General features: G+C 34.6%; 3 protein-coding genes and 1 pseudogene across 3 annotated transcripts; all 4 read left to right on the forward strand.

The window, feature by feature from the left end:
- On the forward strand, nucleotides 1-1,626 carry LOC146912560 (uncharacterized). The gene is made up of 3 exons (XM_085720749.1): nucleotides 1-378; nucleotides 755-875; nucleotides 958-1,626. Exons 1-3 carry the CDS (start codon nucleotides 1-3, stop codon nucleotides 1,611-1,613), a joined length of 1,155 nt encoding a protein of 384 aa, XP_085576875.1. The 3' UTR covers nucleotides 1,614-1,626.
- Nucleotides 1,627-3,349: 1,723 nt separating this feature from the next.
- LOC146912561 (uncharacterized) lies at nucleotides 3,350-4,455 on the forward strand (annotated as a pseudogene).
- A 1,786-nt stretch (nucleotides 4,456-6,241) lies between these two features.
- Nucleotides 6,242-9,356, forward strand: LOC146912562 (RING/U-box superfamily protein). The gene is made up of 2 exons (XM_085722132.1): nucleotides 6,242-6,429; nucleotides 8,032-9,356. The coding sequence occupies exon 2, from the start codon at nucleotides 8,033-8,035 to the stop codon at nucleotides 8,831-8,833; it is 801 nt and encodes a 266-aa protein (XP_085578258.1). The 5' UTR covers nucleotides 6,242-6,429; nucleotide 8,032; the 3' UTR covers nucleotides 8,834-9,356.
- A 919-nt stretch (nucleotides 9,357-10,275) lies between these two features.
- On the forward strand, nucleotides 10,276-15,715 carry LOC146912563 (lysine-tRNA ligase). The gene is made up of 6 exons (XM_085722131.1): nucleotides 10,276-10,598; nucleotides 12,785-12,934; nucleotides 13,671-13,929; nucleotides 14,267-14,485; nucleotides 14,613-14,755; nucleotides 15,169-15,715. Exons 1-6 carry the CDS (start codon nucleotides 10,317-10,319, stop codon nucleotides 15,466-15,468), a joined length of 1,353 nt encoding a protein of 450 aa, XP_085578257.1. The 5' UTR covers nucleotides 10,276-10,316; the 3' UTR covers nucleotides 15,469-15,715.
- Nucleotides 15,716-15,760: the final 45 nt, after the last annotated feature.

Below are 15,760 nucleotides of genomic sequence, written 5' to 3' on the forward strand. Positions count from 1 at the left end.
ATGTCCGCTGTTCCTATTGCTCATGTACCTCCGAATCAGCCGAACAACAACCTTCGCACCTTCGCACAAGCTCTAACCAACGACGACATCCAACAGAATCCTTTGCCCGCTCCTGTAATCAAAGGGGACTCTTTGAGTATCAAGATTTCACAGGATGAATATGAGAAAGGAGTTGAAGGTTGCCAACATAATCTTCGTGGAAGATTGAGTTTGAGCATAGGGGACAAACCAATCACTGGTCGTATCCTTTATGAGAAGCTTCTTGCGACAATTTTTTTTGTGCCCTACTTTATTCCGAAAAATACAAAAATACCCTACTTTTTCGAAAAATTGCAAAACTACCCTACTTTTCAGTACCTCGCAACTCCAAGTTACAAGGTGCCTAAAATTTTGTATACCTCGCAACTCCAAGTTGCAAGGTAGTTTGTTATTTTTTTTTTGAATTTTTTAAATACCAAGCAAGATCGACTTGCGAGGTATTATTGTGTTTTTTTTAAAAAAAAAATTAAATACCCCACAACTTGGGGTTGCAAGGTATTTTTTTATTATTTCCACACCACCATGCATCATTCCACGCCAACTTTGAGTAAAAAAAACTTAATTTTAATAAAACTATAAAAATTATTTAACAAATAAAATAACCATAAAATCTACAATTATTACAAATGCCCGGCTGTCCCACACCCTCGTCTTCGACGATTTCTTCCACGATTTACTTGAGCGTCATGTTGGGTTTCGTCATTGTTATATGTAGTTGATTGTGTCTGACTACCATGACCCAACGTCAACGACACATCGTGTTCCCTTGTTGGCCATCCCATATCCAGAAATTGTTCATTGGAGTTCAACGCATCCGGAGAGAAGTGAGATAGTAGGTTTGTTGGTGTTGGTCGGTTGTTGTAGTTTTGGTTGGTGTACATTGGGTATTGCGGGTTGTTGTAGGGGGGTAATTGGTAGAGTCACAAAACAACGTGTATAAGGGTATTCGAGGACTCCCGATCACAGCAATTGTGAAAGCATCATATTACAGGTTGGCGGCCTTGTTTGCTAAAAGAGGACATGAGGCAGCGGCAAGGGTAAATTCTGGTGAGCCATTCTCAGAAAACATCATGAAATATCTCAGGGATGAGGCTCATAAATCCAACAGTCATCATGTCACTCAGTTTGATCGGGATCGGTATACCTTCTCCGTCCGTGAAACCATCGACCATAAAGAAGGGTTACCAAAGGGAGAATACAAGGTGGACCTGCAAAATAAATGGTGTGACTGTGGACGATTCAGAGCGTTACACCTACCATGCTCACATGTCATTGCCGCATGTTCTAGCTTTCGTCACGACTACAAGACTTTTGTCGATAACAAATTCACGAATGAGTGTGTATACGCCGTATACAACATCCACTTCGACGTGGTTCACCACCAGACATATTGGCCTGATTATGAAGGACTGAAGGTGGTTCCCAACAAGTCCATGCGTAGGGCAAAGAAAGGCCGTCCACCAATTACTCGCATTAGGACCGAGATGGACGATGTGGAAACTGAGAGAAGATGCGGCGTTTGTAGGATGCCTGGTCATTCCCGCAAAGATTGCATTAATATTAGACATCAGTAGAAATCTAGTCTTTATTTCATATTTATTGTATTGCATTCATTTTTTATTTTATAAATATTATGATTATTATTATTATGATTATTGTTGTAATTACTTTTTTGGGTTAATTATGTTTCTAGTCCCTATAAAATAGCGACCTTGTAAGTTTAGTCCTTACTTAATTTTAATAGCATTTTTAGTCCCTAATTTTGTTTTTTTGCCCTGAGTATTAGTCCCTACTCAATTCAAATTTGTTTAATTTATGCTTAAACTCTTAAATTTTTGAACAATTTTTTGCAGACATGTTTAGAACATTACTAAAAGTTCCTCCGCAAAAAATTATCGCAAAATTTGATTTCTACATCCAGATTTTATTACTTTTTATCTTTAACTTTTGTCGTTTTAAAAAATTCATATTTAATTCATTTCATGTCTGAAAATTCTAAATTTTAGTAAACGAACCTTTCATAGTGTTCTAATCTTGTCTCAAAAAAATCGTTCAAAAATTTAAGAGTTTAAGGATAATTAATCAAACTTTGTTTTAGCAGGGACTAAAATTATAAGTAAATTTTTTTTTATAGGGACTAAAAATGCTATTAAAATTAAGTAAGGACTAAACTTACAAGGTCGCTATTTTATAGGGACTAGAAACATAATTAACCCTACTTTTTTATTAATGCCTAAATATACTGTCCAAAATAAAATAATGCAACAAATTATTAAAAATACTTGCTATTAAAATGTAAATAACATAATAATTTTTTTTCTCTTAAAAAAAAACATAATAATTTTTTTAAACATATTAAAATAGAAATTACACAATACAACATTAATTATTACAACACAAAATTAAAATTACAAAAATTAAAATTCATAAAACATAAGATTTCATAACCTAACACAAGATGATTTAACATAAACTACTCAACATTAATTTCACTTTCAACGAACAAGTACAACGGGTCTCCTGTGTTTGTTCTCCATCGAAACATGCGCTCCACTTCAATGTCTCTTTCAAGAGTCTTAAAATCATACCGTAACTTCCAGTCATTGTGGATATTATCCAACGAGTAGTACGGTTCTACATGTACAATACGTTTCACCCTTCGAGTAGGATCATTTGTCAAGTAGAAAAAGTAGTTAAAAACATCATTTAATTCGGATAGCGTATCAACCGGATCTAACATCCAACCGCTGAACGGTCGATTTATATGCGCAAATTTAACGCTGGAACGTATTGCATTTGGCATTGTGAAAATAAGGTTAAAAGAAGATAAATGTAAGAATAGAAGATGAAATGGTGTGATAAAATGAAAGATGAAATGAAGTATTTATAGTAGAAAAAATAATATATTTTGCTATTCCTATCTGGTCTGCGTGTGGAAGCTGGAAATAATAAAAAAATACCTTGCAACCCCAAGTTGTGGGGTATTTAATTTTTTTTTTTAAAAAAACACAATAATACCTCGCAAGTCCATCTTGCTTGGTATTTAAAAAATTCAAAAAAAAATTAACAAACTACCTTGCAACTTGGAGTTGCGAGGTATACAAAATTTTAGGCACCTTGCAACTTGGAGTTGCGAGGTACTGAAAAGTAGGGTAGTTTTGCAATTTTTCGAAAAAGTAGGGTATTTTTGTATTTTTCGGAATAAAGTAGGGCAAAAAAAAATTGTCGCTTCTTGCTTTATGGAAACCTGTAGGGAATGTGAAGATCTCCTCTTTGGGGGAAAGGCTTTTGTCTTTTTCAATTTTCTTCAATGGATGACATGAAGAAAATTTGGGCTGCATGTTCGTGGAATCTTAAACCAGGTATTCTCCGACTTTCTAAATGGTCCCCAGATTTCAGCATTCACAATCCCAAGCAATCTCATGTTCAAATATGGATTAGATTTGTTAGAACCCCCGCAGGAATATTGGAGACCTAAAACATTGTTTGAAATTGCTAATGGGGTGGGAACCCTTCTAGATTTAGACGTTGCGACTAAGAATAGCACTTTTGGTCATTATGCAAGGATCTTGGTTGACATGGATCTTTCAAAAAGAATTTTTGATGAGATTTTTGGTTGAACGTGAAGGGTTTTCCTTTTACGTTGATATTGCTTACGAATGGCTTCCCGCTTATTGTCAAAACTGTGCAACAATTGGTCATACCATTAGTCAGTGTAAATGGCTGCATAACAACCAGAAGGCTTCTAGGGAAGTTGCTAAGAAACAAAAAGTTTTAAACAAAACCTCTGAGAAATTGCAGGATATAGAGAAGGGTAAGACTCCATCTTCTAATGATGATCAACAACCTATTGTTTTGCAATCAACAGGTTGTAGTAAAATTGTTGTAGATGAGGACCCTCTTCTAAGTGATATGATAATGTCTAAAGAGATGGGAGCTACCATTCATGTGGAAGATGTCATCAATCTTGTGGAAGAGATTGTTACTGGAACTCTTCCTGTGCAACTTGTACATGTGGGAGACTTTTTAGCTTATGATTCTCATACGATTGAGGAACATAGCAGGAACCAGCCATTTCCTGATTTGCGTATAACCGGTCCTTGGTTTAATGTTGTAATCGATATAGATTACTGTCAAGATTCCACCACCAGTGATCTTGAGCATGATTTTGGTTCAGATAGGAAACAACTTTCTATAGTTGCTCCACCTATTCCTGCTGCGGTCCAAAAAGATATGGATTTTCTTAGGCAATCATGGGATAATATGGCTGAAGTTGATGTCTCCAATCAACAATTTCAAATGGTTGTCTCAAAGAAAAAGAAGAAGCATCAGAAGTAGCAGGCAGAAGCTAGCAAAGGGACTTATCCTACTAGGCTCAGGGAAAGTACTTCTAAAGGTTTTCAATTGAAGCTTTGATCTCTCTTTCTATCGTTTTTTTGCTTTGTTTGAGGGTTTTGGTTTATGTCCCCCTCTTTTTTGTACTTTATTTTCTTTTTATCTATATATATTTTGGATGTGGCTGAGGAGACCCCTCTGCCTCATCCTTCGCTTAAACAAAAAAATAATAGTTGTACACCAACAAAAATTATTTTTGTCACTAAATATATTGGACTAAATTGTCTTTAATTCACAGTTTCAAAATAATTATCATGTACACGACAAACTATCACCAATGAGATTAAACTTTCATGAGACAATTTATCACGAATTTTCAATTTTAAAATAACTATTAAAGACGGTACAAGTTGTCACTTATAATTTTTTATTTATTTTAATTTATCGTTTATATAACAATAAGAGTAATTATGACTGCTATTTATCATTTAATATAAAATCAAGCACAAGACAAATATTTGACTATTCACATGGCTAAGCTTCTTTTGAAACCAACAAATCAATAAGGTTAAAGGAGTTGTGCAGGGCGCATGAGGGGGAGTTGTGCAGGGTGCATGAGGCAGCCCCTCATGCGCAATTTCAGTAGTTTTCAACCCCTTTTCATCCGTTCGTCATGCCTTGGAACTTGAAATGAATTTTTTTCAAGGTGTATTGTCTTCGAATACCTTTGAAGATCATTGAACTTCCATCTTTATATCCTTGATCCTTCAGATGTAGTCTTGATTTGTCAATTTACATGATTTCTCACTACAAAAAACTCAAAACGCCTATGGGGTTGCATGATTTCTCCTTCAAGTGAATTACAACGACTCGAAAGAAAAAAATACAAAAAGTTCCTCAAATCAAATGACAGCTCCTCTACTTGACTTCTAATTTGCATTTAAATGTAAAAATTTACGCTAAAAACATACTCCATCCGTTTCAAAATGAGTGTCGCTTTAGCCAAAAAAAATTGTTTCAAAATGAATGTCACTTTCAATTTTCAATGCAATAATAACTTTTTCTTTTCAATTGTACCCTCCAATTAATACTCTGCACACTACTTCCAAAATATTACTTTTAAAACTAACCAATAGTTAATAAGGATAATTTGGTAAAATAACCATTATCTATCTTTTAATAATTGCATTTCTTAATATGTGTGTAAACACCTAAAACAACACTCATTTTGAAACGGAGGGAGTAAATAAAAACATCATGTTATTCCATCATCAATATGAGTGGTTTCACTTCTAAAGGATCAACGTTGATTCTGAAGTTGTAGAATTGATTTTGAGTTTTGACATGTTTGGTGTCGAGTATAATTAATTTTATCGCCAGAATTAATTTTACTTGAAACTAGAATTTATGGCTTTTTAATGTTAGAATTTATCTTTACATACAAATTTATAGCTAAACTCATTTTTACATCAATATAACAAAACACAAACCCCACTTTTAATCAAAATCACTTTAGGTTAATTAAGTTTTTAGTCACTACAAATATTCACAGTTTTGTTTTTAGTCTCTACAAAATAAAATCACACTTTTTAGTCCCTATGACATTTTTCTTAAGCATTTTAGGGACTAAAAATGTCGATGGAAAAATTTTACAAGGACTAAAAATGCTGATTGAAAATTTTATAGAGACTAAAAATGCTAGTGGAAGATTTTATAGGGACTAAAAAATGTGATTTAATTTTGTAGGGACTAAAAACAAAATTCTTACAAGGACTATTTACTTGATTATTATTTTTAAACAAAAATCAATTACATAATCACTTTTGTCAAACATGATAAATAAATAACTCCCATAAAGAAAGACGTGTGATATCGAGACAGTGACATGATATAGGTGTGTAAGATAGAGTGGGCTAGATGAGTGACGAAAACGATATCGTTTTGATATAGGGTTTCTGTTTTGCGATCGAATCGAGTGCTACCAACCAAATCAATCAACGATTCTCTGCTCCTCCCACTGTCACTCCACAATTTCTCCAATTTTCCGCATAATCGGTACCTTCTACTTCTAAATTTCAATCCCCCATTTGAACTGTTTTGCTTCTTTCAAATTATAATTTGTGATTAGAATTTTGTGGTGTTTTTCAATGACCCAGTTCATTTTTTTACATTAAAAATTGTTTTTTTAAGTGTTACTTCTTATGATCTGAATGATTTCTTTGATGGGTGTTTTAGCTTTTGCTTGGTTTTGATAAGCTGATTTTGAAGAACTATTTGAATTGAGGGTATGGTTATAAAGTATTGAACTTTGATGTGATCTTTGAAGAAGGAAAAATCTGAAATCTGTGTTATTAAATGTGTTTATCAAATAAGTTTTTTTAGCTTGTTTTCAGTTGTATGATATGATTTTTTATTTTGATATGTAATGATCATTATGATTAGTTATATCGAAATGGTTGCAGTAGTTTGTTAGTCTAGATCAGGGATCTTTCAAATTCTAGTTGTTCAGCTGGTACAAAAGTAGATAGCTGAAATTTTGTTTGATTGCTAAGTGGTGACTTGTGGTGTTAATATAGCTTAGTTCAAAAATTGAGATTGCTTAGTTCGTGTGATTTCTGTAAGTGCTTCTTGAGAAGTTCATCTTACTTGAGTCATATTTGATTTCTAATTGTTAACTGGATTGAGCTGTCTTTAGTCTAGACCATGAACTTGACGAACTATTTTGTGCAAGTTCTGTGATTAGGTTCTTGATTCACTGTATGAAAAAAACACACAGACACGCAGTTATACACTTTAATTGATCTCAACCATCAATTTGAGAAAGGTTGGCTTGTATTAGACTTTCACCAAATTATATTTAATTAATATTCACCATTGATTTGAGATCGGACGACTAAGATCAATAACTTTGTATCACAGTCATTACACGGAATCTGAATATCTGTGATTATACCTATATGTCTGAATGGCAAATACATCCTTCACCCATGTCCTACTTTATTATTCTTGATGCCTTACATCTTTCTTAGAAATAGTGGCTGGATATTCTTTTTTGGACTGTAAGGAACTTTTTCAAAGTTAAACTCATTATTATATGCCATCTAGACATTTTGTTAGCTAACTTGAGAACTTCTTTTCTTCAACATATCCCAAAATGATAGTCTTATTAACAATAAAAGTAGAATAAAGCATGCATAGTAGGCAGGCACTCTAATATGGATAGTGTGAAGTCATTAGAGGGAAAGTTGGGGTCGCACCCATTATGGTAAAAATAGTAAAATAACGTCTTAGGTGGCTTAGACATGTTAGAAGCATCAACTAGGAGGGTAGACCTGAATGAAGGACACTCAAATGGTTAGATGAAGAGGAAGACCAAAGAAAACTATAGGTCAAAGTCAAACCATCAAGAGAGAACTATAAACAAATGGCTTATTTATATATGTAGTCTATGGCAGAAAATTACAGTGTTGTTTGTTTATCCATGTAGCTGATCTCAACTAGTAGGGAAAGGCTTTGGTTGTTGCTGTTCCTTGTTACTATTATGTAGTTCTGTATTATTTGCTTGTTTCAGACATTATGTGTTGAGTCAGTCATTAATTTATCACATTTAGGACTGAATGATACCTTCTGACTGGTTGTAAACTTATTGTGATTCAGAATGTGGAACTTCACATCAAATTGTATTGCTGGAAGTGTAGGACTGAAAAAGGATTCTTCAAACCCAACTCATTCTGCTTCAGAATGTTCTGATGATGAGACCTCTGTCGTAGGAAGAGAGGAAGGGCTTGAGTGCCCAGTATGCTGGGAGTCTTTCAATATTGTTGAAAATGTGCCTTATGTTTTGTGGTGTGGTCATACCCTCTGTAAAAACTGTATCTTGGGACTACAATGGGCTACCGTGAAATTTCCAACGCTGCCGGTTCAACTTCCTCTTTTCATCTCCTGCCCATGGTGCAACCTTCTATCATTCCGTTTAGTTTATAGGGGAAACCTTAGATTCCCTCGTAAGAACTACTTTCTTCTTTGGATGGTTGAGGGTATGAATGGTGACCGAGTAAAATCACATTCAACTTGCTGTGGGGATAATCAACAACAGTGCGCAAGCAAAGGTAATTTAACCTTAGGAGGGCAAGTAAACCATGGAAACCTTCAGGGGGGGCAAGTTCACCCTCCAGATACATCGAACTCCAGTCAGCCTCGGGCTAATACCCATAATCACCTCGATATGGAAAGGGTGCATATATCTCTTCGAAAGTCACTGATTTTCTTTGTTCAGTTGACAGCCAAGTTCCCATTGATCATTATATTTCTTTTGATTATCTTGTATGCAGTACCAGCCAGTGCAGCCATTTTGGCTCTGTATATACTTGTTACAATTCTCTTTGCTCTCCCGTCATTTCTCATCTTGTACTTCTCATATCCTAGTTTAGATTGGCTTGTCAGGGAAATAATTGCCTGAGATCATAAGCTAGTTTAAGCTCAAACTTTGTTCCATGATTTACCGGCTTCCCCTTTAGTCCATTACTAGCTGTCAGTTCTCTTCCGGCATACAGCACCGCTCAATTTAATATAGTAGTATAATCGACTCGGACTTGATTTCAGCTATGGTAAAGCTTGGCTGGTTGGTACTTGGTAACAGAATCTGGGCCATTAATAGTGTTGATGTAAACCAAGACTGTGGAATAGGGCGATGATAATGCCCGTGCCGTTTTTCTGGAGGCAATTATTTGTTTGGCTTAATTCCAGTTTTACTTGGGGGAGAATTGATCGCGATACTTGGGGACTACATTTATCAATGTCATGTTTTGTATTGTATGAGTGTTTCTTTTAATACAGCTTATAGTTATATGTTGTATCTTTCAAAAAAAAAAAAGTTATATGTTTGTAAATTGTACATAACAATTGTGTTGTTTGTGTGTAGCCTATATTTGAAATACTATCTGTTTAATTTTAAGTTGTTTCCTGTGTTTGGCTGCTACAAATTCCAGCACTCTTTAGGTTAGATATGTTTCATGTATAGCTGTATAATTTGGTATGGATCTTGTTTGAGAAATATATGTCTCAACTGAAGCACATTATGCATACAGAAGGCAGACAGGAAAATGTTTTTTTGTACATGAAAGTTGATTCATTCCATGTGTGTGTTCTCTGCGGTCCAAAATGAACTGCTCAATCATCATGTAACATTTACAACATGTTTGGAAAGTCATTTGCAACCTTAAAAATCAATAGAAAATGCGGCTGTAGAAAATGATGTTTAGTTGTTTTAAATTATTAAAATTGCTTTTATCACGGTTAAAACCATGTTTGACTTAAAGTGAGAAAGTAAATTTAAAGTCAGGTCGAAGATTTTACACCATGTTTTAATCATTTTTAACCAGTATTATTTTCACTACAGTTTTTTGTTTGCTTGTTTGCTTGCAATATCAGGACATAATGTGTATTTCTTTCAACTTTCAAAGTAACCAAGCTCTTACAATTTTTATCATTATACATAATTTATCATTATACATATGTGTAAACTACAACCGAATTTATACAAATAAGTTAGCTAAGGTCTGACCGTAAGTACATGAAATTTAATGTACATAAATTTTTGAACAGAGGAAGTGTGTGAATAATATATAGAGAATATTTTTATCTATAAAAATATTTTGAAACATAAAATTTAAAAGTAAATTTTAATAAAAAAAAAGTTTACAATGTTCTAGAACAATGAGAAGAAAGTAAACTTCACCTAGCTTCTTGTCACTTAACACAGCTCCCACGATTAAGATGAGGTTCACAAACATCCTTGTTGGACAAAATCCTAAGACCAATATTCCACGTGTCAAAACCATATCCAATAATGTTTTTTTTTCCTTCACTCCATGTATGTACCTAAAACAAAACCAGTACATTAGTTAATTTATGACAACATCATCAACAAAAAAGTAACAAAAATGGTAGCAGCAATTGCTGTTTCTTCACCAAATTCCACACTTTTGAAGAACCACATCAATTTAAAACATTCAAGTACAAATTTTGTTGGTGGTTCTTTAAAGGGTCTTTGCTTGCATGTGAAACAAAGACAACAGAGAAGAGATTCAATCAATTTGGTTGCTGCTTCTGCCACAAGTTCTTCTGGAACAACAAGCAGTGCTAATGGAAGATTTTACTTCAACTTCACTGGTTTTCCTTTTCCACTTGGTCCTTTCCTCAATAGACTCACTATTAGGACTGAGGTAAATCATATTTTGATTTTTCTTATATTTCGTTTTATTGCTTTTATTAATTAATTGGTTTGGTTATTGGAATTTTTTTTCATTAAATTTCCAATTTGTGACATAATATGATACTCGCTCCGTCCCTTAATAACTGAGCCATTTGTAAAAAAATATTGTCACAGGAATCTTGACTCATTTCACTTTTCAATACAACATTAATTACTTTTTTCCAATTATAACTCTAATTAATACTACTTTCACAACTCCCAATTCAATATATTCTACTTTACATTTATGATAAAGAAGAATGCACCAATACTTGACAAAGGCACTCAAAAACATTGTCCTCTCTCTTTCATTTATACACTTTTCTTAATCTGTGTGAAATGGTCTATTGGCTCAGTTAAACTGGGACGGAGGGAGTAACTTATGTGTTTATTTCTATGAAACACTGATACATGCATGACATGTAAACACATGTAATATGCGAAAATGGAAGTGATTGAATATAATCACATGTAACCAGGGGCGTCCCTGAGGGGGTGCAAACAGCTCAAACGAGCTGGGCCTCCCTCAAGGATGGGCCTCAATTTTTTTTATACCCAGTAGTAATAGTATCTCCAATAAAAAATAGTATTGCTTTTTAGGCCCCCTTAATATCTCCATTCCAGCAACTTCCATTCCAATCATAGATGGCTGGAAAAGGACTTCTAGGCAACGGAACCTCTCAGCCCCAATTATGATAACTTGTCCATTAGGAAGTTCATAGTTTTTCTACTCTAGAAGCATTAGTTTTGCCACATTATCTACTCTAGATAATTATCACCAAATTGATCTCTTAATAATCTTACATGTCTAACCTCACCAAATATACAATACGAAGAGTTGATTGATGAATTTGCTTCAGTAAATACACGTAGGAAGTCTCGTTTTGGTGCGAATGAAGACTCTTTTTGAAGGTATTCGCCTAAACTCGTTTTATATTATCTATTGCTCTTTTAAAAAAAATACGTTTTGATTTTATCACTGGCCTCTTTTCATTCCCTGAGCCGAGCCTCCGAATTCTCAGGGACGGCCCTGCATGTAACTATGAAACACTGATACATGCATGACATGTAAACACATGTAATATGCGAAAATGGAAGTGATTGAATATAATCACATGTAACTATGAAACACTGATACATGCATGACATGTAAACACATGTAATATGCGAAAATGGAAGTGATTGAATATAATCACATGTAATAATTTGATAAAATGGAAGCAATTAATGTAACTACATGCGTTGATGTTGATGTTATGTGAGTGTTTGGACACTATTTGGACACTAACACGTTACACGTGTGTGACACCAAACACACCTTTAATCTAATGAAGTGTCGTGTTACATAGATTTATTTTTCTTGAAGTTTTTCAGTTTTTTGAACAGCATTGCTAAGGAATAGGATATATATGTTACGAAAATGATATCAAATTTATTAAGCATGGACACAGACACCTAACACGACACAGCCACAGACACACTGACACGCCAACACCGCTAATAATTTGAGAAAATCACATGATTCCGTGTAATTATTGTGTCGGTGTCGTGTTGACACCGGGACACACCACTAATCCGAGGAGTGTCCGTGGGCTTAGGGTCTATACAAAAATTGTTTTGAAGATAACCATTTATTCTTTCTCACCTACAAAAATCACAATCTTTGGTGTAAATTATATGAAAAATCTTTTGTACCAGAGAACAATTTCCTTTTCTGAATTCTGTGGGAACTGACTGCCTTCCTTGTTATATAGAGTGGATTATAGTTTTGATTCATTGAAGAAATTCATGAATATTTTCCTTTTCACATGTTGAGAAGATTACAACGGTCTTTACTTTTATTGGATTTTGAGTGCATTTGTAATGAGTTTTTATTTATGAAGCACAAATGCACCAGACAGACACTGACAGGTAGACACTAATAATGATTTGAGAAAATTGAAGTGATTCTATGTAACTACATGTGTCAGTGTCGCATTGGAGTCGGACACTGACACATGTTGGACTCCAGACAGGCAGGCACATCTTGAATAAGTAGTGTCAGTTATTTAGTTTAGTTTTGGCATTGACAATGCTTAATGGCATGTTGGTATCTCCTAGTATATGAAATTCTGTTTTTGAGACGCTAACTGCTCCTTTTTGTGTTAATCGACGTAGGCCGTGAAGGGTTGTATATGGCTATTCGAACAAGAGCAGGCATTAGGCTTCAGCAGTGTTTCGACAAACATTAGAATGACAGTTATCAAACTCAAATCTGGTGGCTTATGGGTTCATGCACCTATAGCTCCAACTGATGAGTGTATTCAGGTTATTCCATTATGATTACCAATCTCTTAAGCTAACTTCGAATGATCTTTTATGGAAGTTAAAAAGAAATGTTAGTACATGTTATGTTTTTCTTCTCTTTCACATTTTTGGTAGTCAACCGGAATAGTCTATTCAAGTTGTCGAATCGATTTCGTGTGAGCGTAACATAATGCGGTCTACAATAGGGCTCTTTTGGTTTTGGGATAAATAACTTAATTAAGCGCTTATAGCATAAGTGTTTATGTATAAACTATCTATAAAATAGACCCTAGATCTATAATGACTTTGAATCTTTCCTGGACACTTCCATGGCAGCCGGCAGGAGCTTTACATCACATGGTTTCCTCTTTTTTATTGGAATTCTTTCTATGAATTCCACATATTTTGGACCATTGTTTATTTGGAGCTATCTGAGTTCTTTTGATTCAAGGAGTGACTCCATTTTCAGATTTGATTTAGAATTTATTGATTGGATTGTTTCGCCATGCAAACTTTCATTCCCTTAGTAATGCTGCAAGGCAGGTTCTATCACCTGATCAAGAGCTTTGTTGCACTGACACTTCATATTGAAGGTGTGTCCGGTGTTTGACAGACCGACACCGTCTACGTGTCAGTATCATGTTCATTGTTTGTGTTTTCATGACTGTTAGTTTTGTGAGCACAGGAATATAAAATCCATATTATTGATAGGGTGATTTTATGTTTTCTTAACATACAAATTTTACGTTTCTTGCAGCTTATCAAAGAATTGGGGGCTCCAGTTGAATACATTGTCCTCCCTACTTTCGCTTACGAGCACAAAATATTTGTTGGTCCGTTTTCAAGAAAATTTCCACGTGCTCAGGTATGGGTGGCACCGAGGCAATGGAGTTGGCCATTGAACTTACCTTTAGAATTCTTTGGCATTTTTCGCGCAAAAACTTTAAAAGATGAGGATTTATCCACTCCTTGGGCCGGTGAAATAGAGCAAAAGGTTCTAAGCTCACCAGAAGTTGGTAATGATCATTAGTTTTTGGATATTATCATACTAAGTTTGGAATGACTTATTTACGCTTATTTACTGACATAGGTGGGTGTAACACTGTTTGAGAGAACTTATGAAAACAACTTATGACATGTCCCTAAACTGCTTTTAGCTTATTTGCATAAGTTTTTCAGGATAGCTTATGAAAACAGTTTGACTTCATTTTCTCTCTCGTTATAGAACTAGCTTATAAATACGCTTATATGATTAACGTTTATGCTATAAGCACTTAATTAAATCGTTTATCCAAACAGAGCCTTAATCTTTGTAAGTAAATAATGAAAAGTCTCATTTGCTTATTTCCTTAGGAATTGGGCCATATGTGGAGGTTGCTTTCTACCACAAGCCTTCAAGGACATTATTGGTGACAGACGCTGTTATTCTTGTACCGAAACAGCCACCCGTGTGTATTAACAAAGAATCCCTTTTAGCATCAGCAAAAAATGGTTTGGCTGTAAAGATTCTTAGCAAGGGAAAAGAGGTGCCTGATGAACCTGTAATCGACAACAAAAGAAACCTGCAAAAAGGTTAGGGCTCGTTTAATGATTGATATTGTTCACGTTACACTCTAAAGTGAGTTGCGTACTTTAGAGGAGCTGAATCCTTTTCGCTCGAGTTCAAAATGAAATGAAACTTGATGGTTGTAATCTGCAGGATGGGAAAGAATGGTTCTACAAATCTTGTTTCTTGGTCCAGCTAATCTTTTGGAGCCTAATGCCAGCTTTGAACAAATGTCAGAGAAGTTGATTGTTTCACCTATCGTCAAGACTCTGGTCTTCAGCAAAGTTCCTGAAAAGGTAACATCTTTCTGATGTATCACTACATTTCCTCTAATAAAATTGCAATCTAGTTATACCTAATATAGTGTTAGGGCCTGTTTGGATTGACTTATTTTAGTTTATCTACTGACATAAGCACTTGTGAGACTATTTGTAAGAGCTTAGGGAGATAGCTTATGACATGTCCATAATCCCGTTTGTAGCTTATTTCTATAAGCTCTCTAGGATAGCTATGAAAATAGTGTATACTAGCTTATATGAAAATAGTTTGTCTTTATTTTATCTTTTACTATGTAAATAATTTATACAAAAGCACTTATATGATAAACACGAGTATGCTATAAGCGCTTACTTATAAGATTCTCAAAGTCATAATATCGAGGCAACAAACATCTCAGTTCACATTTTTGCATTGTTTTACGATGATTCAGGTAAAAGACTGGGTTGACAGCATTTCGCGAGATTGGAAGTTTAGAAGAATTATCCCAGCTCACTTCTCCGCACCAATAAACGCAAGTAGGTCTGATTTTCGTGCCGCATTTGCATTTTTGGATGAGTTTTTGGACGACCGGTATGATGCTTGGCCTTCACTTTCCCTTCTGTTTTCATCAATCAAAAGAAAAGCAGCCAGTTACTTTCCTCCTGATGACATGAGAACCTTATCGTCTCTTGATGAGTTTTTGGTCTCAGTTGGAGCTGTGAAGAAAACTGTTGCAGGAAGGAAGAGATGAGAGAGAGCATGAATACATCACTTGCAAATTGCAATTACTTGTCAACTTGGCAAATGATATATTGCATATAGTTTTGTTAATTTAGGAGGTTGATTCTTCTTAAACAAAATGTAAATGTTTTACTATGGAATAGGCCTATATATGTTGTTCATTTCATATCAGGCACAGTTGCTATGTGATTCTTAAGAAGATAAATCTTAAAGCCACCAAAGTCAGAACTCTAGACAGTAATTTTCTACACCCGAAATAGTGTGTTAATATAATATAGCAAGTTATAATTTTATGAGTTCAT

This window comes from Medicago sativa, chromosome 6 (assembly GCF_051527215.1).
Source record: "Medicago sativa cultivar Bolivia chromosome 6, Bolivia_mono, whole genome shotgun sequence".
In the NCBI taxonomy this organism is placed as follows: Eukaryota; Viridiplantae; Streptophyta; class Magnoliopsida; order Fabales; family Fabaceae; genus Medicago; species Medicago sativa.

Coding starts and splice junctions, on each gene's coding strand:
- LOC146912562 (XM_085722132.1), top strand. CDS start 8,033: ATGTGGAACTTCACATCAAATTGTATTGCTGGAAGTGTAGGACTGAAA.
- LOC146912560 (XM_085720749.1), top strand. CDS start 1: ATGTCCGCTGTTCCTATTGCTCATGTACCTCCGAATCAGCCGAACAAC. Junction 379..754: donor TCGCAACTCCAAGTTACAAG/GTGCCTAAAATT, acceptor TGTTATATGTAG/TTGATTGTGTCTGACTACCA. Junction 876..957: donor GGAGAGAAGTGAGATAGTAG/GTTTGTTGGTGT, acceptor GGTAATTGGTAG/AGTCACAAAACAACGTGTAT.
- LOC146912563 (XM_085722131.1), top strand. CDS start 10,317: ATGGTAGCAGCAATTGCTGTTTCTTCACCAAATTCCACACTTTTGAAG. Junction 12,935..13,670: donor CAACTGATGAGTGTATTCAG/GTTATTCCATTA, acceptor CGTTTCTTGCAG/CTTATCAAAGAATTGGGGGC. Junction 13,930..14,266: donor TCTAAGCTCACCAGAAGTTG/GTAATGATCATT, acceptor TTATTTCCTTAG/GAATTGGGCCATATGTGGAG.